The sequence below is a fragment of the Denticeps clupeoides genome, chromosome 1 (assembly GCF_900700375.1).
Source record: "Denticeps clupeoides chromosome 1, fDenClu1.1, whole genome shotgun sequence".
Classification (NCBI taxonomy): domain Eukaryota; kingdom Metazoa; phylum Chordata; class Actinopteri; order Clupeiformes; family Denticipitidae; genus Denticeps; species Denticeps clupeoides.
The window spans coordinates 17,611,090-17,631,975 of NC_041707.1; the positions used below are offsets into that span (position 1 = coordinate 17,611,090).

The 20,886-nt window shown below is 44.8% G+C and overlaps 2 protein-coding genes across 4 annotated transcripts; both read right to left on the minus strand.

The window, feature by feature from the left end:
- Positions 1-977: 977 nt before the first annotated feature.
- On the minus strand, positions 978-5,376 carry LOC114798159 (group 3 secretory phospholipase A2-like). The gene is made up of 7 exons (XM_028993612.1): positions 4,890-5,376; positions 3,918-4,050; positions 3,373-3,507; positions 2,019-3,052; positions 1,464-1,593; positions 1,259-1,372; positions 978-1,140 (listed from the first exon to the last, which is right to left on the minus strand). Exons 1-7 carry the CDS (start codon positions 5,374-5,376, stop codon positions 978-980), a joined length of 2,196 nt encoding a protein of 731 aa, XP_028849445.1.
- Positions 5,377-5,918: 542 nt separating this feature from the next.
- LOC114796429 (uncharacterized) lies at positions 5,919-20,429 on the minus strand. Of its 3 annotated transcripts, none has more exons than XM_028990426.1 (16): positions 20,334-20,429; positions 19,765-20,013; positions 19,267-19,293; positions 10,572-10,595; positions 10,460-10,493; positions 10,152-10,353; positions 9,720-9,872; positions 9,473-9,644; positions 9,186-9,286; positions 8,781-9,000; positions 8,661-8,700; positions 8,326-8,530; positions 8,072-8,221; positions 7,100-7,271; positions 6,557-6,657; positions 5,919-6,475 (listed from the first exon to the last, which is right to left on the minus strand). In XM_028990426.1, exons 2-16 carry the CDS (start codon positions 19,769-19,771, stop codon positions 6,308-6,310), a joined length of 1,776 nt encoding a protein of 591 aa, XP_028846259.1. In that variant the 5' UTR covers positions 19,772-20,013; positions 20,334-20,429; the 3' UTR covers positions 5,919-6,307. The 3 variants fall into 3 exon arrangements, with proteins under 3 accessions (XP_028846259.1, XP_028846252.1, XP_028846266.1); XM_028990419.1 differs by having other exon boundaries at positions 19,765-19,808; positions 20,334-20,424; XM_028990433.1 differs by lacking the exon at positions 10,460-10,493 and having other exon boundaries at positions 10,536-10,595; positions 19,765-19,808; positions 20,334-20,387.
- Positions 20,430-20,886: the final 457 nt, after the last annotated feature.

A 20,886-nucleotide genomic window follows, 5' to 3' on the forward strand; every position in this document is an offset into this window, starting at 1 on the left:
ATGACTACACGTTTTTGACTCGACGGCATTTGGCTTTGAAAGTGAATTGAAAAGAGGTCCTCTAAAATTACTGCTATGCTTATGTACACAACAAACTCATAAAATATTAATTGAACAAACAAGTATTCATAATATGCTGAATTAACTTATTCTTGTCATAATTTTCTGTCACAAAATAGAATTCTATTTATGTGTCACATCATAATGGATTGTATAGCAAACCATTATGAAAATACAATAAAGTAAAGGTGATAAACAGCACAACACAACGAAATGTGTCCACTGCTTTTAACCCATTGCTCTTGGTGAGCAGTACTTAGCTCATTGGCACCTCAGTAGCACCTTGGTGGATCAGGATTCACCGGCTACCTTCTGATTACGGGGCCACTTCCTTAACCACTATGCCACCACTGCCCCTAATGTGCAATGTCATCACACAGTGTGCTTATCTTATGTTTATATTAAAGAAAGCAGATGAGCCCTAAATTGACTCAGAATGTGAGAGTATTCTTTTCAGAAGCATAGAGAAAAGATGACCTAGCCAATTTTGGATCTGCCTTGACCTCATGGGGAAAAAGTGCATCTAGACAAATCTTCTGATGATTGGCCAGTTGCAGTACCTCACAGTACCTGAAGGGTTGCTGATAAGAAAGAACAAAATGTATGTACAACTTCATCTTTGACCGTGACATCTTTTTATTACATATAAGGTTGATTCTGCTGATAAATTAGTTAAGTATTTGTAACAAGATTTTATAAACATTTATTCATGTTATACAGACTATGGAGATAATGAAAAAAACTGAGCATTAGCATCCCCATGTGGACAATTATGGTGCAGAAGAAGGGTTTGAGTAATACCAACTTTCTAAAAAATGATTTGCCTAATATTATGATTTACTCTATAAAAAAAAAAAAAAAAAAAAAAAAATTCTCACTGCAGATTATAAATAAAACAGAAGATTTCCAAAGTAATATCATTCTTTGCTGGCAATCTTTATACATCGCTTATACAGAAGAATAGGGGCTCTTTTTCTTTGACTTGCTGATGTCTTTTTCATCACTGTTGTGCCTTGCCAGAGCTTATTTTTTCTCAATGCAAGCTCCAGATCTGTCACATTGAAGACTGAAGCTGAACATCTTCAAAGAAATCAGACAGACAACTACTCAATTATAAATTGCTCAATCATATACACCAATGTGCAACATGTGCAATTCCAATTCCTCATTTCATCCCCTCCTGGTCCTTATCTCTCACCTTGGGTTTTCTGCGCAGCCAGTGGCACTTGGCAATTCGAAGCAATTGAAAGAGACGTGTTCCTGCAGGAGGGCCTGAATGAATTTGGCTTGGTGTCTGATTTGACCAGCCAGCCTACGGAAAGAGGAAGACACATTTAAGCATATATTATGGATATTGAAATGATAGATAAGCGAGATAGTTCAAAAATATGTGTATATGGTACCTTCTCTGACAGTCACAGTGGTACACAGTCTTTGATTCCATGTTGCGATATCCATATTTTTTCTCAAAAGGGAGTATTTTATATTTGCAGTCATCCAGATATTTCAAGTGCCTGCAGTGCCGCACATTACCTAAAGACCAGTAAGCCATTGCAAATTAATGGTTACAAGTGGAACTGTAAAAAAAGTAGCAGTTCTGTAAAAACGGATTAGGTATTGTCCATAATTTCAGTGTGAAGGCTCTTGGCTTCCCCACGCTAAAATGGCATCTCTGGAATGTAGGCGAATTTTACGATCATTCCACCGAACTTTCCACCCCTAAGGTGATGCAACTGCATATGAGAAAAAACAACTGGGACCCTGACATGACAAGTTATCAGTATGATAATAATATTTGATAGAACTATTACATTTTGATGATCTGATGGTTTACTCATTGTGACATAGACCCCTCACATCAACTACACTGTTATTCTTCAGACTAAAACAAAATCTGTTAAAGAGCACTGTATCTATCCTCAGCATGTCCGCTCATTACACTTTACCAGTCAATTTACCAGCTGGAGCAGTAGAGACTCTGTGCTTTGGTGGTGCAGACTGGGTTTTCAGAAGCACCGTAGATGGGCTTATTTTGGCTGGTGCCTCAGTACTTGATCCCCATAAAGATGTGGTCATCTGAGTTGGCATCTCAGTTGACATGACAGGTATAGACGTCTGACCTGAGGAGGGCCTTTGAGGTCTGCTTCTCTTGTCTGAGGAAACTGTAGTTGTCCTTGTCCTGTGAGATATAGTGCTCTCTGTAGGAGACTGGACTGATGGGGCTTTGTCCTTCGGAGGTGCAACAGGGATCTGTGATAATATGGAACTCTTAACTGCCGAAGTGATTGTTGTGAGACGTCTTGCTTTTTTACTTAAATGCTTCATTAACTTGGTGGGTCTCAAACCTTCCTTGATAGTTTTGAGCTTTGGCGAGTGGATGGAGCAGTCTTTTTTCAGTTGTCCTTTTGATTTCCTGGTTTTTGAATCCTCTGTTTGAGTATTATGTAGCTTTTGTTGACGGCATGTGTAGCTGCTGGGTTTGACTGTGTATGAAAGAGATGTATTTTTCCATGTACTGTTTCCATTTTTTGAATTAACCCCAAGCTTTTCAATGGTGCTGTTAAGCTTCTTTGATATTGACTCATGTTTTTTGTGTATTGTCTGGATTTTTGATGCCTTCTCTGGTACTCCTTTAGATTTCCCATCTGTTATAAGCGCAGGCATTGCTGTTGGAGGCAAAATATTTGCAGTCTGAGGCAAAATAGTTGTCAAAGTCAAAGATATGTTAGCCCGTTTAAGAAAAGCAGTCCCTGCCTTTTTGCACAACGTCCTTTTCCTTGGTTGAACTTTATCCTCTCTTACCAAATCCATTGCGATACAGTCTTGATGTGAGATGCCAAGCTTTTTTCTGCCCCTTTGCTTAGTGGTGTGGACAGCTGAAGGCTTGACAGTTGAGACAGATTGATCTCTATTTCTCATGCCCACCTGGAGGATATTGTAGGCAGTGGGGGTTTGGAAGATGGCATGGGGGACCATCTGAGTTTCTGTGCACCTATAGAATTACAAGAGAAGAGAAGGCCTGTTTTCATTCCATTTTTGCAATCATTTACTTCTTCACTTGATTCATTTCTTTCAATGGCTGGAGCTGTACAGAAGTGCTTCAGGTATGCAGTGATGTAACATTAACTACACACATGTAGTTACACACATAACTACATTTAAAGATGATCTAAGTTTTTAATGCCTTTGGTGTCTTGTGGCTGCTGAAAAATTCACAAATTCAATTACCACAAAAGGAAATAGAACTGCGCATGAAACTGTGGCCATATCCATTTCTCACTCACACTTACTCACTTTCATTGATATACTTACATTCCCCACCAGTTGAGCTTTGTGCAGTATTGCTTCTGGCTAAACTCAAAGCAAGGCAGCTTGAGAATGTTGAAGAAGGTGTAGCCCACCATGTGCGAGATGGTCTCATTCACATTGAACAGGCACTCCCGGAATCTGTGGGAATTAAAAAGCTCATTTGGCTGTGTTTCACCAGCTATTACAAACATGCATTTCTACATTGGTATGCCCGCCATGACTGGAATTTTTTTTTAACAAATGGCAACACTCTTTTCTTCCTGAGGGGAAAAATGTGTCATACATATATTCACGGCCTACCATCACCTGTGTTTCATGCCTGTGCAAGCCCCCGTGAAGGTGGGCTGAGATGTTGCAGCAAGGATTTATAGACTTATAGCCGTGTTTCGCCTTGAGAGACAAAAGTTGAGCTGAGAGAGCAAGAGTTGAAAAGGATTCCACAAAACTTTCACCTGGGGCAAAGAAGGACGGGGAAAATATGTGTCTTGGGATTGCGGGGTGAACGTGGAACCCTTCGGGGCTGGGAAGGTGGTGTCAATCGCACTAACCTGCGGTCGCAGTCACAGTGTGAGATAGTGAAGAGGTTGCCGTTGAATACCCCAAAGTTCACTGCGAAGGCAGGTATGGTATGGTTGCAGTGGTCATGGTCGCGGCAGCACCTGTCCACATGCTCAAACATGCCTGAGAGGGACACCAACAGTTCCAAGTGACAGGAAGATTAATTTTTTTTAAAATCTGTTTAAGTCCTGCTCAAGATATTTAAAAAGAAAATAAATTTACTACTGGAAAGATTTTATGTAATATATACATTTCAGAATGCTGTTGCACTCAGGAAAACATAATCAGAAGCTTCTTGAGGCAATATTCTTGACAATATCCTTGTTGCCAAATCAGCTGTAATATCAATAATAATCTAATCATGCTTTCTGGCATAGTTTGATCATATCCATTGGGCCTCATCTATGTGCACGTTTACTGTGACAGTCACTAGGCATTGTCACATTTGAGTTATTTTTCATTTCTATCTCTTTTGACAATAATCACGCACAACATTTACGTGCCTGAGAGCTTCCGTGTTATTGCATATTATATTCGATATTGCATTTCCCACTCATTATTACAGTGGGGAGGTGGTGGCCTAGCGGGTAAGGAAACAGGCCCACAATCAGAAGTTTGCCAGTTTGAATCCCGAACCGCCAAGGTGCCACCGAGCAAAGCACCGTCCTTAGTGCCCCATGCTCACTAAGGGTGATGGGTTAAAAGCAGAGGACACATTTCGTCGTGTGCACCGTGTGCTGCGTTTCACAATGACAATCACTTCACTTTTCAGACTGAATAAGAAGGAAACACACAGACCATCGGCAAATTGCACTTGATGTGTAGGGAATAATCCGTTCATTAATATAGCCTACTGCACATCACACAGCGCAAAGCAGAATATGTTTTACCACCATAGACGAACCAGTGACTAACTTTTAAATGGCATGTAATGTCGTCTCCTTTAATATCAGATCACTCACCCAGCTCGCCGTAGTGGCGCGCCGCGCTTCCTGTTCCGCACCAGAGTGTCCCTGGAGCTACCCAAGAGCGCTTCGCTCGCCCTCCACCTCCAGCGCCGAGGGTTCGGACCAAAGTGTCGCCGCGCCGACCGACGTCCAGCCTCTTACACGGACCGCCCGGTGCCACTAACCAGCTCACGTCGTACCCTGCGGGCGAGACCTCTGCGGCGCGCCAGGTTCGACACATGGACAGGTAACGGTGCGTGACGGCGGGATCCCCGGTCACCGCGCAGTCCACAACCCGCCCGTCCTCGGTCCAGACGCCCCAGTACAACGCCAGGGCGTCGGTACGCCGACCACGTGGCCGGTGGAGGAAAGTGAGCCGGACCCCGGCGACGTCCGACTCGACGCGGAGGCACAGAGGCCGGCCGGGGTGCTCGGGAGCCCCGGACGTGCGCGCAACAGCCCAGAAGCTGCCGACGAGCAGTGGCAGGACCGACAACGGCATGCTGTCCTGCCGCACCTCAGGAGAGACGAGTTGGGTAGTCCCGGGTGGTCTTGTTACAACAAGTAAAACCTGACGTGTTCTACCGATGTGCCATTATTCATTGCGCAGAATAATGAAATGTTTGCAGAATACGTTTCACGAATGCGTGTTCTGTTTTCTAAAATCGATACAGTTAACGCAAATGCCCGTAATGTCTAGTAACAGGTAAGGCTGCACACGGGTGGTCTCTCATAAATAGCGAACACGTCGTTTTTTTAGGGAGGATTTCCCAAGACGTCGCTCATCCTGATAGGAGGAGGCTCTTCTGACAAGCACACACCTCTCTGTGCTCCACTAACCTGCATTGAGGGCTTAAGGTATGGCTGTAACTATAATTTTATTCTGAAATTAACAAGAAAGAATAGAATGACCACTAGACAAAACCACACACAAGACTTTTTAATTTTTATGAGGACATGTGACAATTAAAAAATATCAACTTAATCAGTTTGAACGTATTCATTTCAAGTGAGTTCGTGTTACAGAAGTATACAGAAACAAACTCATATTACCAAGCACCAGGATTTTTATTTATTTGCATGAAACATTGCGCTACAAAGAAGTATTTCTGATTTCTTATGCATGTTTAATTTATGTTAAACATATTTTGTAGACTACATATATTTACATTACATGACAAATATTAAAACCAACCAGAAATCACATGTGACCCAAGGTAAACATTACTAACGTAAGACTTATTACAAAGACTGATAGTTAGTTGGATAATGATTATGCAAATGAATAAAGGAATGAGCATGCTGCACAAACATTCTGAACAATCAGCTTTTTGTGGAATATCATATCAATTAACATGCAGATGCTATATGTTCAATATGGATTAAGTGAAACAGACCTCACTTCACTTCAACAGCTCCTTCAAAAAGATCTACTATTCAGCTAAACGATCCACATAGTCATTTGCAAAGTGCAGAATCTGTCTCAAAGCTGCAAGGATGAGGCAATCCATCTCCAGGTTCAGAGATTCCTCCTCATGGTAGTTTTTCACAGGGAAAATGCAATTCATTGGAACACCCAGTCGAATGCTGCATTCTTCGATCTTTGAACGCAAAAACACACACTATTAGCTCTCTGCTGGGGGATGGGCAGAAGCACATGTACACACTAGATGAGGAATCACCTTCGCTTTGATCTTCTTACTGAAGTAGATGCTTCTCAGATTTTCTTTTACCTGTGGACTTCCTTTATCCACTCTCGTCATGATCACCACTTGTGGGATGTCTGCAGTGTTAATACATTACATAAACAAATTTGAAATGTTTATGAGGTAATCCGTTGCATAGATATTCAGAATTGTTTCCAAGAACCAAATGATATATTATGTAAACTGGTTTAACTAAAACTAGAAACACATTTTCATTAGGATTGATTTCTTTTGTTATTGAATGAACTTTGCACAAGGAATAATAAAACCATCTTCACCTGCTTGAATAGACGTGCTATGGGACCTGTGTAACCTGGGTTGTGCACATAGCATGAACTACATTTACTCTGTTGATTTATGATATGGTCACTAAATGACGTGTACGCTAAATCATCATCAATCATAAATCAAGGTGACTTAATTTCAGGTTACAAGGATCTGAATAACGGGCATGTTGGGTCCTGGAAATCTTTCATGTAGCATGTAGAAACAGGATTATAACAGCATCAACAAACTCACCCATGTCGCTGGCAGCCTCTCGGGCTGTCTTCATTTTGGCGATGACTTCATCATCCATAACAGAGATTTTATCGGCTGGTAAAATGCTCACCAGGCAATGAACCTTATCACTCAGATTGGGATTTTTGTTGTATTCTGAATGTTCATCAGTCAGTGGAGAGACAGGATTAAACTGCACAGAAAGCAAAATCATTTTTTTTTGCATGAGTTTTTAGGTAATGATGATTTTGTTTATGATTGTTGTTGGCACTGTGATAATTATAAATGCGTTATCTTTCATACTGTATTTGGATACGTTGTTTTTTGGATTTTAGTGTTAAAAATAATCGAAATAGTTACTTTTTACTTTTTGAGTTTATCAGTGACAGCTCGTGTGAAGTTTGCATCCCAGCACACACTGAATCTTGGTATACATTGGTCTGCTAAAGAAATCGTACCAGCATTTAAACATTTGCTCTTTAAATGCACCTTTTGACTGGCAGCAAGCACCAGGATGTATGCGTATTTACACCACAAAAAAAATCATATAATTAGATATAAATATTTCAGAATTATTATTTCAGAACATTTTATGTAGACTATCTAGGTATCTGAGAAGGTGACGTAAGTCCCACACTTACAAGCTTCTCAGGCCAGTGTTAACATTTTAACAGCAAGCTGACTGTAATGTGCTGGCTCCCACCAGAGGGCGCCTCTAGTTTTTATGTCGATTTGAGTGTCAGGAGACAAGTCAACACTAACCTGTTCCTCTCACCCTTTACATAGCCTTTTTTTGCCTTTGACTGTTTTTGTCTTTTGTGTTATTGCTTACACAACGTTGCATGTTCTTCTATTCTGCTTTTTGAGGCACCTTCCCCTTTACTTGTGAGTATTTAATAAACATTTCTGTTTCAGACTATAATTGAATTTAACTTTGAAGTTTCAGAAATTATCTGAAAGATGTGTTGGTCTGTGATTTCTGGAAAGTCTCACCTTGTAATTGTCCTTTATGTGGCCTGTTAATGCACTGATGATGTCTCTAATATCCACGCCCTGTCCTTTTCCCTTCTCAAGACCCATGGTGTCGTTGATAATAAATGGCAGGAAACCAGATGAACCATTTCTAAATTTGTGAACGTTATACTACAAAACAGCAACAACAAAAAAAGTTGATTATGTATTAACATTAATTAAATTGTAGAAGCCTGAATGCACCGTTTTGTAGTATGGTTTTATGGTTTACTCACTTTCTTGGTAAAACTGACTCCAAATTCTGATGCAACTAGAGCAGAAGTAGTAACCCTTCCTTGGAAAACAGTGTTTATGGAGTTGATGAAGCTTGACTTTCCTGCTCCAATTGGACCATGCAGAAGTATCCGGAGACGGCTAACATCAGGATTTTGCAAGCTGAAGTCTCTGATCTGACTCTCTAACTTGTTTCTGCCAGGGAGACTTTGAGGAAGTAAACATTAGAAATGACGATTGAAGCTCTGTTTGCATACAGATCAACATACATTTTAAAATGGGCAATAAGAAGATGATTTGGACAATGATAAACAGTGTCATTTTAGTGTAAACTTACTCCCAGGCAATGCTCCGCCATTCTTGGTCAAAATCTCCATCTATAAAACATACAAAATATGATTTAATCTTTTTGAAAAAAAAATGTTGGACCAATCAAAATGATGTATTGTTTCCTCGCCTGGATTCTGGATTCTGTCTTGCTCAGAACAGCCTTGACTGCTCTCATGTTTGTCAGAACAGAAGGTGTACACATAGTCGTTGGCAAAGTGGATAATTTGGCTCAGGGCCCTCAGGACCACACAGTCTACATCCTCATTGAGAGAGATCTCCTCATGGTAGTTCTTCACAGGCAAGATGCAGTTCATTGGGACACCCAGTCTATTCTCACATTCAAGCATCTAAGGACACAAACAGAAAGTGGTGCCACAACAGAATAGTGTGAGACGGTGCAAAATCAGCAATTAACTAATCATGCAAGAAGGATTGATATGAACATTAGAGGAGGGTTACATATACAAATTATGCAGGGGACTAGACCAACCAAACGAATGCGCTTAGCATGGATTAAACCCACCTAACCCACCTTCTCTTTAATCTTCTTGCTCCTGTAGATCATTTTGAGATTTTTATTTACCTCGGGGCAAGCCTGATCTACCATTGTCAAGACCACTACTTGAGGGATTCCTAAGGAGCAATAGGCAAAGTAACTATAACAAGAATATTTAAGAACATATTTGTAACTTAGTTTATCTTGTGTAATATATACTCATTCTGAACAAGGCAACATTTAGAAGAACAGTCATTCATTCTAATGTCCTCATAACATTGTCTGTGTAACTGCACTTGAAATGTAAGTTTAAAACTCCTCACCCATGTCACTGGCCTTTTCTCGGATTTTCCTCATTTTCTCAATTATTTTGTTATCCATGAGAGAGATTTTGCTGGCTGGTATGATGCTCACCAAGCAGTGGGTTTTATCACTGTTACTGGGATTGGGTTTATAGCCTTGATCGCTCTCTGACAGTGGAGAAATGGGATTGAACTGAATGATAGAATACAAAAGTGTGGTTAGCTTGAGTTGTGTTTGTTTGTGCCTTTGTGTGTGTTTACACAGTACCTTGTAACCGTCCATTAATCTGCCCTCTAAAGCTTGGATGAGATCATCTTGGTGAGCCCCCTCTGATTCACATGGCTGCAGACCCATGATGTCACTGATGACAAAGGGCAGGTACGAACCATACTGTTTATTTCTTATTTTGTAGGTTTTGAACTGAAAAATGAAGAAAAAACAAACTTTTTTTTTTTTTGACCAGGCATCTTGTCATGGGTTAGTTTCTGCCAATCCTGAACTAGAGATAAAGCTGATAGATGGATGGGGTCGTATTGGATTGACCGTTTCATTTTGTCACAAAAACAAACAATATATATCATTTGTCCCAATATATAACAGGAGTTTTGCATTTCAGTTCTGACAACAAAATGGTTTAAGGGACTCCATTGTTTCTTTCTGTTTGTGTATTATAGAACAGAATTTAAGAATGACACTTACTACTTTAGTGAAACTTGTCCCTGCTGTTGCTGCCTCTGCCAATGAAGCACAGGCCATCCGCCCCTGAAAGATGCTATCTATGGCATTGATGAAGCTGGACTTCCCTGCACCAACAGGTCCATGGAGGAGAATCCTGAGTTGTTTCACTTCTGGATTACTTATTACGAGATTCCTCAAATCCTCCTTCATCTTTTCACTTCCACTATCAAAGAAATGAATAGACAGATTTTCAGAATAAAGTAGTTGAAGCTGTAATTACAATTTTGTAAGTGTTTTGGGTGAATGAGTGTTGTAGGAATTGGAGTTACAGGGGGTTGATTTGCCTCCAGTCTGCATCATATACTGTGGAACAGAACAATCAGAATCAGAATCCCAGTTACTGACCTGGATCATAGTACAGCTTACTCTTTCACAACTTACACGAGGCAGCAAGCTGTTCATTGGCTGTAACAAAGCGAATAAAACAACAGTTTTAAACTGGTTTTTGTAAATTATATCACACTTCTCAAAACGTTTAAGGGAACACTTAGGGCCCGTCCACACAAGAACTGTTTTCAGTTTCTAAAACATTAGCGCCTATACGTAATGCTGTTTTAACCTGCCCTCCTCCAAACCTGTAAGTGATGCTGTAACTCCCTGATCTTGCGTCTTATGTAGAGTCTAGTTCTCCTCCGTGGTGTGTTAAACTGCCAGAACACGTTGTTGTTACATGTGTTAAGATAAGATAAGATGTTCCTTCATTAGTCCCACAAGTCCCACAAGATAAGAGCAGCAAAATATCATAGACACTATGTCAACTCTATAATATTTCATTTCACTTGTAGAAATAAGCAAATAAATATTCCTAGAAGAGCTAAACAAAACAGTGAATGTGAGTTGTAAAAATAAAAATTATGTCAGTATATACATAAAATATATATTTGTAAGATTTTACATATGTACAGGGTGGGTAGATATAGACATATTGCACTTAAGATGAATCTGCCCTTGATGGATGTATGACGTGTTCGAGGCCACTAATGCACCAGGGATGCACGGCGGAGTGAATGAGGGTGATTTTAGGCCGAATGCGGCATGTGCTTTGTTAAAGCTCTAAAACCCATAATTTTCTATAGCTTGCACGCAGAGGTGGAAAAATATACTTGAGTAAAAGAAAAAAAAACTTGATTAAGAGTTTACTTTGAGTAAAAGTTAATTAGTTACTTTTAGTTACATGATGTAAAAAAGGACTAGTCATTAATCCAATACAGCACAAGTTGTTTTTATTCAACTAGGTGAGGGGGCCCATTAGGTGGTATAAATATTCAAACAATGTTCAGACTACCCCATAAAACATTTTTAAGCACAGCTGGCCACAAACGTACCAAATTCTGAATTGTATGGTCTGAGGAGAAGTCAGGGAGGTGACCAAGAACCCAATGGTCAGAGGAGAATTTTCTAGAAGCACTGCATCTCTGCAGCAATCCACCAATAAGGCCTGTATGTTAGAGTGGCCAGATGGAAACCTATCCTTAAATGTCCCCTATTATGAAAACTTTTTATGTTTTTATTAGTGGTGGGCCGTTATCGGCGTTAACGTGCTGCGTTAACGTGAGACTCTTATCGGGCGATAAAAAAAATATCGCCGTTAATCTATTCACAAAGTTGGGTTGGGAGCTGTGTCTATACTATGCAAGCTATGATGACTTTCACCTTGATATTTTAGTGCGGATGTATACCTAGCCGAATTGCACTGTAGGGGGCGAGAACGAGTCTTCGAATTGTGAAATTACCACATCAAACGTGACGTGGTAACATGGATGCAGCTAAGAAGCTGCCGGGTTTGCTTCAGGGAAAATGTATTTTTAAGAAGCTTCCCAATGGAAACCTTGACAAGACTAAGATTGTTTGCACCTTGTGCACCTTAGTTTACTGTAGGAGTTTGTAAGTACCACCTAAACGCAAAGCATCCGTTAGCTAATGCGGAGGATGCCGGGCCAAGTACTGATGTAGTGCAGGGGAAGAGTCGACGTCAAACTACTATGTTTGAGTGCAATCGAGGCAAGTACATCTTATTGAACATAATTTATTTTCATCACCAATTATCATAGTAGAACAGCTTTCTCAAGCAGTTTGTGATGCATTTTGGAAACAGGAGATGAGCCCCTGGTCTAATGCGCCACCTGGCTTGAGAAACCCGTTCAGAACCCGGCAGAATTCAAATGAGCCATTTTAGTCTAGATTCCAAGATTACAGTGAGATTAATCTAGATAAAAAAAAAATGTCAGGCATCACATTTGGAGGAAACCAGGCACCGCTCATCACCAGGCCAATACCATCCCTAGAATGAAGCATGGTGGTGGCAGCATGTGGATGTTTTTCAGCTGCAGGAACTGGGAGAGTAGTCAGGATAGAGGGAAAGATGACTGCAGCAATGTACAGTTACATTTACAGAATTATCAGACGCCCTTATCCAGAGCGAATTACAATCAGTAGTTACAGGGACAGTCCCTTCACCCTCCCCTGTCCCAAGCTGGCCTATAAATGCACTGTTCTCCCAGGGTGTGCTGTGGGACCAGGAAAACCACAGTGTAAATGTGACTGGTATGCATCCAGAATTGTGTAGAAATATGGATGAATAATGAATCTGAAGCAGTGGGTAAATAAATGAAACTGGTTACCTATGGTGTTGTGTTTATTTGAGAAATTTAAGCCAATGAATGCAATGTGGGAGGTGTAGTCAGTATAAGTGATATGTCATTGCCACCAAACAGTTAAAACATGCACCATACAGTTAAAAAATGGCCACACTTTTTACAATCCTCCCAACATGTGTGATGACAAAACGGGGTGATTCAAACTCAGGTACTAAGGTTAAAATCTGCCTGAATCCGGTCTCTCCCCTTGTCACATGACTCAATCATGTGACTAGGAGCAACACGGAAACGAGGTAACGTGTGCCCTATAAATTGACGAGAGAGCAGCTGCCGGCTGCTCGGTCATTGATTGGCACTCGTTGTCAGACCCGGCTCCGCACTCCTCGAACCAAGTAAGCCCGTTCCAGTTTTTCTGTAACCCCGACACCTGATCTCCGTCCTGTCGCCCTGTTCTGTTCTGTCCTGTCCTGTCCTTTTTACCTTAGACGCGAACGACAACATCAGCGTGGTGTTGCGGCTCGCGTCGCCCGCGTTCGCAGAGTAACGTGGAGGAGCTTACCTGCCTCCGTGCGTCCCGCCGCACCGAGGTCTATCGTCTCCTCCTACACGACTCTCTCATTCTGGTCCCGGTTCGCGTGGCAGAATGACCGAGCCTGTAAACGCCTCAGATTTCGCTGCTTTGTGTGATCGAGTAGCGCGGCAGGAAAACATGATCGAATGTCTGTCGCAGGAGGTTCGCTTCCTGCGGCAGCGTCTACATGAAGTGACTGTCGCGCACCGAGAGCACGAAGCGGCGAACGCTGAGCAGAGCCCTCGCCCCCCCGCGGCTCCCGAACCTAGTTTGGCGCTCCCAGAGCGCTGGAACGGGACCGAGGGGAGCGGCGAGGCGCTCCTCACCACACTCTCCTTAATTTTCAAGCTACAACCTAGCCGCTACCCCAGCTCCCGGTCCCGAATCGCCCTCCTCCTCACCCTGCTCGTTGGGCCCGCGGCGGAGTGGGCGGCCGCCCGAATAAACTCACCCAGTTCTGCATCCCTGTCGTATTCCGAATTCGTGGGGGAATTGAGGAACACCTTTTGTCACCCGGACGGCGTGGAAGACGTTGCGTCGCAGCTTTATCATCTGCGCCAGGGTTCCTCATCGGTCAGCCAGTTCACCGCCAGGTTCCGGACCCTGGCTGCAAAGACTCCGCTGGATGACCACGCCCTCCGGATGATTTACTACGAAGGTCTGGCCCCACGAATTCGGGGGGAGATGGTCAGCCGGGAGATGCCAGCAACCTACGAAGCCCTCATTCAACTCGCGATGAGGATTGATCGCCATCTGCTGGCACTCCCGAAAACTGCGGCCCCCACTCCAACCTTGCACCGGATTTCCCGACCGCCTCTATCACCACCTCAGCCCACCGTCACTCCTCCAGACCCTAGGGGGGAACCCATGCAGCTGGGACGGACGACCCTCACGCCCGAAGAAAAACAGCGACGCTTTCGGGAGGGTTTGTGTGCATACTGCGCTTCCCCTTCACACCGCCGCCTGGCCTGCCCTCATCGGCCGGGAAACGGGAGTCCCAGCTGATCGGTACGGCACGGTCGGCTGGGTCAATTCATCCACAGCCAAGGATGCCGACTTCCCGCCTCACTCTTTCAGCCGTCCTGAAGTGGAACCAGCGAGCCATTTCCACCACCGCCTTTGTTGATTCCGGGGCGGCTGGAAACTTCATAGACCATTCGTTCGACCTACTTAATCACATTCCTCTGGAACCACTCATCCATCCCCTCACCATCACCTCTGTGGATGGTCATCCGGTCTCCTCGGGTCCCATCGTTCACCGTACGGTTCCTCTACAACTCCGGCTGGACTCCCATGTGGAGAAAATCCAATTTCTGGTAACCAAGATTATCACCTCACCACTCCTCCTCGGGTTCCCCTGGTTGTCCCTACACGAACCCCATCTCTCCTGGTCGTCAGGCATGGTGTTGGAGTGGGGAGCGCTCTGCCATCACCATTGCCTTCTGCCACAACCCTCCTCGTCTGTCTCCACTAACCCAGAACCGAGTCCTCCCGTGTTTGACAACATCCCCTCCTGTTACCACGACCTAGCCACCGTCTTCAGTTCAGCCAAAGCCGCCCAGCTGCCACCCCATCGACCAGGCGACATGGCCATTGACCTGCTGCCGGGAACCACTCCTCCAAAAGGACATCTCTACTCCCTCTCAAAGGCAGAGCAATTGGCCATGGAGCGGTTTGTGGCAGAGGCGCTTCAAAACGGCACCATCCGCCCATCGACCTCCCCGGCCGCGGCAGGGTTCTTCTTCGTGACCAAGAAGGATGGCGGTCTGCGACCGTGCGTGGACTATCGGGGACTAAATAAAATCACCATCAAAAATCGAACACCGTTACCCCTCACCAACACCGCCCTGGACGCCCTCTCGGGAGCCAAATATTTCACAAAGCTGGATCTCCGGTCTGCCTATAACCTGATTCGTATCCGGGAGGGCGACGAGTGGAAGACCGCCTTCATCACCCCCACTGGTCATTTCGAATCCCTAGTAATTCCCTTCGGTCTATGCAACGCACCCGCCGTCTTCCAGCAGTTCATAAATGATACTCTCCAGGACATGCTGGGACGGTGGGTGTATGCCTACCTGGACGACGTCCTCATCTACTCACCCACTCTAGAATCCCATATTCAACATGTGAGGGCAGTACTAAAGAGATTGCTCGCCCACCGACTGTACTGTAAGCTGGAAAAATGCGCCTTCCACCAGCGCTCCACCACGTTCCTGGGTTTTACCATCTCGTCCCAGGGTGTGGCCATGGAGCCCAAGAAGCTAGAAGCAGTGGCGTCGTGGCCCCTACCCACGACGCTGAAGCAACTGCAACGGTTTCTTGGGTTTGCAAATTTCTATCGTCGCTTCATCCGTGGCTACAGTACGGTCGCAGCACCCCTAACTGCTCTCACCAAACCTTCGTCACGTCCGTTCCACCTACCCCCGGAGGCCGTTCAAGCATTTAAATCCCTGTGTCGGCAGTTCACCACCGCCCCCATTCTTCAACACCCGGATCCTGCCCTTCCGTTTGTGGTAGAAGTGGACGCGTCAGAGGTGGGTGCTGGCGCCGTCCTCTCTCAACACGGTCCAGACAGGAGATTGCGCCCGTGTTGCTTCTTCTCGCGGAAGTTCACCCCTGCACAGCGGCGGTACGGTGTAGGGGACCGGGAGCTGCTGGCAGTCAGGTGGGCCCTCGAGGAGTGGCGACACTGGCTGCAAAGCTGTGACACCCCGTTTCTGGTCTGGACCGACCATCAGAATCTGATCTCCATCAAAACCACCAAACAGCTCAATCCCCGCCAGGCGAGGTGGGCACTATTCTTTGAACAGTTCGATTTCCAACTCTCCTACCGTCCCGGCTCCAAAAACCAGAAAGCCGACGCCCTGTCACGTCAACACGCCCCAGACTCAGAACCACCTGACCCCGAGCCCATCCTTCCTCCTCACCGCATCCTGGGACCTCTCCGGTGGTCACTGGAGACCAAGGTCCGGGCCGCCCAAGCGTCTGACCCGGGCCCGACCAACACACCGCCCGGGTGCCTCTATGTCCCAAAGACCTGCCGGCCCGATGTACTGCAGTGGGGCCATTCCTCCGTGCTCTCCGGCCATCCAGGACACCAACGAACCCTCTCTTTTATTCGCCGGGCGTTCTGGTGGCCCTCAGTACGGCGGGACGTACAGGCATACGTGGATGCCTGTGACGTCTGTGCCCGGGCCAACACTCCGACTGCTGGGCCCCTACGTCCTCTTCCCATTCCTCGTCGCCCCTGGACCCACCTCGCCTTGGACTTCGTCACCGGTCTCCCAGAAGCCAATGGTATGACCGCCATCCTGACCATAGTGGATCGCTTCTCCAAGGCGGTCCACTTGGTCGCCCTGCCCGGCCTACCATCCTCTGCCACAACCGCTGACCTCGTGCTCCAACATGTGGTCCGCCTTCATGGGTTCCCCCAAGACATCGTCTCCGATCGGGGACCCCAATTCGTCTCAGCTGTGTGGAAGGCGTTCTGTCGCCTTATTGGATCAACCTGCAGCCTCTCCTCTGGCTACCATTCCCAGACCAACGGCCAGGTGGAGAGGGCCAACCAACAGCTGGGACGATACCTGAGGTGTTTCGCATCGGAACATCAACACACCTGGCCAGGCTTTCTCCTTTGGGCGGAGCTGGCCAACAACCTGCAAGTCTCCTCCGCCACCGGTCATAGCCCCTTTGAAATCTGTCATGGATATCAACCCACCATCTTCTCTCACCAGGTGCCCGCAGGCGGGGTCCCCTCAGTCCGTCAGTTAATTCGGGGTTGCCGAAAGGCCTGGAGATCTGCGAGGTCTGCCCTCCTGGATGCCTCCCGAAGGATGTCCACCCAGCACGATCGCCGGCATCCTCGTCGACTACATTTCCGAGTGGGACAGAGGGTGTGGCTGTCCACCAAAGACCTACGTCTCAGGACTGAGTCACACAAACTGTCCCCTCGATACATCGGACCATTCCGGATCCTCAGTCGGTTCAACCCCCTCACATACCGTCTCCAACTCCCTCCTGCCATCCGCGTCCATCCTGTCTTCCATGTCAGCAAACTCAAACCCTTTGTCCGTTCCTCCCTTCATCCTCCGGCTCCAGATCCACCACCGCCACGCATCGTCGACGGGGGACCGGCATATTCTGTGGAACGCATTATTGCCTCTCGGCGCAGGGGTCGGGGGGTCCAGTATCTGGTGCATTGGACCGGATATGGACCTGAGGAACGTTCCTGGATCCCTAGTCGTTTCGTCCTGGACCCCTCTCTGGTGACTGAGTACCGGCAGCGTACCGCCTCCACTTCGGGGCCGTCGGGGGTCGGCCCTGGAGGGGGGGGTACTGTCACATGACTCAATCATGTGACTAGGAGCAACACGGAAACGAGGTAACGTGTGCCCTATAAATTGACGAGAGAGCAGCTGCCGGCTGCTCGGTCATTGATTGGCACTCGTTGTCAGACCCGGCTCCGCACTCCTCGAACCAAATAAGCCCGTTCCAGTTTCCCTGTAACCCTGATACCTGATCTCCGTCCTGTCGCCCTGTTCTGTCCTGTCCTGTCCAGCCCCGTCGTCAGACCCGGCTCCGCACTCCTCGAACCAAATAAGCCCGTTCCAGTTTTTCTGTAACCCCGACACCTGATCTCCGTCCTGTCGCCCTGTTCTGTCCTGTCCTGTCCTTTTTACCTTAGACGCGAACGACAACATCAGCGTGGTGTTGCGGCTCGCGCCGCCCGCGTTCGCAGAGTAACGCGGAGGAGCTTACCTGCCTCCGTGCGTCCCGCCGCACCGAGGTCTATCGTCTCCTCCTACACGACTCTCTCATTCTGGTCCCGGTTCGCGTGGCACCCCTGATGAGTTACCTAACAGCAATACCAATACGTCTGTGTTTTCACAAAAAAAAGCCATTTTGCCATCCACACAGAGAAATTAACTCTGGAACCGGTTGCAGAAAATAAGCATTCTGGGCCCCAAGGTCTGTTGTGTGTACACAAGGCAAGATCAGACAGAAATGTTACCATTTTGGAGAAATATTTTGTTGTGTGGTCTTAAAGGTCTTCAACATGGATTTATTTTTTGCTTTTATATAGGGCTGTATCAGAAGCATCTCTCCAAAATTCAGCCTTGGTGCAGAATTACAGCCACATTGAGCCACTCACACAATGAGATTTCCCCATGGCGTGCCGTTTCTGTGTCTGTACCTTTAAATGATCATGAAAAGGAGAGAGGCAGGAAGTGGAGGAGAGCGGCCTATAGAAGTGAGGGGGCATTCGTGAAAATTACGACCAAACACGGTGTTCAGCGCAGACAGGAAGTCCTGTTGGCGTTTTTCCAGAAAAAATAAAATGAACCCACTTTTTTTTTCAGAGGCTTGCATTTTGGAACTAAAATATACATTTGTGCTTATTTTTACACCTGATCACCGAGCAACTGCAATGCTTTGCACGTAGCTCAGTCGAGCTACTTTTCTAGGGGAGGGGTGCTAAATTCTCTAGGCAGACAAAGCATGACTTTCTTTGGTACAAACAAAAGTGATAATAGAGACAAGACAACTCCCAAGTCAATGTTTGACCAGGCGTTGGCCTCTGATAACTGGTCTTCTTCGTGTATCAGGCTAGAGTCTCATGTTTACCAGCCAGAGCTGCTCAGATGACTTGAAACTCAAATCATTAGGGAAAGTGAAAGTGATTGTCATTGTGAAGCAGAGCAAGCACAACACACGGTGCACATATAGTTGTTTTAGCCGGTCTGTTTTAATTAATTCGTTTTTGTCTAGTCTTTGGGTCCTGCTGTAATTTTAGTTTTTATTAGTCTAAGTCTTTATTGAGAACAGATGGGTGATTTAAGTGTTCCCTTAAATTTTTGAGCAGTATATATTAGTACAAAGTAATTAATGCATTGGATAGTAATCTCACCTAGGTCAACAAATGTTCTTTGCCATCCTGCAAATGCAACAAATAAGTGACATATTATTCTATATTATGTTGTAAGACAATATATAGTTTAAACAAAAAAAAAGAAAACCCCAGTTAATTTTTGTATTTTTTTTCAGCTTCAGGATTAAAAGGACTTTTCACTTTTAATAATGACATTTGAGTTAAAAAAAGATCTCAGTGAACAGTTGTCTTTCCTGAGACCTCTTTTTGAAGGTCATTTATTTTAGTCCCTTTCTTTGATGTGTCAGACTGACAGATAGAAATAATCCATTATGTGCTGAATGTGCCCAAATGAGATGAATTGTGAAATTGTTCTATATGAAAATTATAATTAATTAGTGGTGTTTTTATTCCAGTTTTTATAATTGATGTAATATTGAATTAATTAATTATGTTTTCATTTCCCATATATTCATAGTATGTGAGTATTAATTTCCCAAGGTGAATCCAATATTGTTCCATACTGTAGAAACTTACGAAACATTGCAGTCTAATCAGGACAGCAGACCCAGTGGATGGCTCTGAGGGCAAGGATTAAATAATTAATTCATAGGGATTATTAAATAATTAGTTCATAAAATCCTTCAATTGAATTTTATTTGCACTAAAGGAAATGACTCTCCTTGCAACAATGTTGTAAACAAAAGGCCTTTCAGAAACAACATGTAGCTTGCTTTTTCCTGGTATTTGGGTGTGTCCTCAGCTTAACACCTTCTATCACGATGGCTGGACATGGCGGGGAAGGAGGAGGCATACGCACAATGTCACAGGACATGGGTTTAATACATAATAAACAGGACAGGGGAACATCACCACACCACACATTACACAGGACGAACATGAAACCCCTGCCGGACCGAATCATGACACTTTCACTTTCTCTCTCACTTCATTTAAGAACGGGTATTCTCTCAAAACAACAGATCCATAAAGATGAATTGACAGAATATGCTCCAAACAGACAAGCTGTAGTGTAATTCTGTCTAAGTCCTTGAATTCGTAGAGTGAGTTGTGTAAAGCCATAGCTTTGAAAGTGGCTGCCTTACCTCTCTGAAGGGAGATTAAAGAGCTGCTCGTGGGTGGGTTTGCAGCTAATGCAGTCAGTGTTAACACCAGTGCATAGCACTCATACTTTCATTTTCACTTCGGGTGTGGGCTGGATTGGGGGGAGTGGGGGGGGGGGGGGGGTGCTGTGTTAAGGTGACACTACAGCTATTTCAAAACAACTTTTCACATCTGATGGTATGATGCTATGATGTACTGAAAAAACGTGATATTTTCTTTGTGATTTCACCAACTATGTTTTACTATAGATTTTTTAACAAACACTAACACCTTGAAGAAATGCTGACACATAATGAAAAGTTTTACTCTCACTATGTACTAATACTTCTAAAATCTGTATATAAAATCTATATACTGTATAAAAGGAACAGACTGCCTGTTCCTCTACAGACAATCCTGCACAACTCTGGTTGAGGATTTTTAGTAAGAAGAAAGTGAACGTAACAATGTCCACTTGCAAAAATGGCATTTGTTTTTTCATGACTATACAAACAAAGGTGCATATAAAAGTGTATTCCTGACAATCTGAGTGTT

Coding starts and splice junctions, on each gene's coding strand:
- LOC114796429 (XM_028990426.1), bottom strand. Junction 8,531..8,660: donor TGGCGGAGCATTGCCTGGGA/GTAAGTTTACAC, acceptor ACTTCCTCAAAG/TCTCCCTGGCAGAAACAAGT. Junction 8,222..8,325: donor GAGTCAGTTTTACCAAGAAA/GTGAGTAAACCA, acceptor GCTGTTTTGTAG/TATAACGTTCACAAATTTAG.
- LOC114798159 (XM_028993612.1), bottom strand. CDS start 5,376: ATGCCGTTGTCGGTCCTGCCACTGCTCGTCGGCAGCTTCTGGGCTGTT. Junction 4,051..4,889: donor GCGCCACTACGGCGAGCTGG/GTGAGTGATCTG, acceptor TGTCCCTCTCAG/GCATGTTTGAGCATGTGGAC. Junction 1,373..1,463: donor CACTGTGACTGTCAGAGAAG/GTACCATATACA, acceptor CTCTTTCCGTAG/GCTGGCTGGTCAAATCAGAC.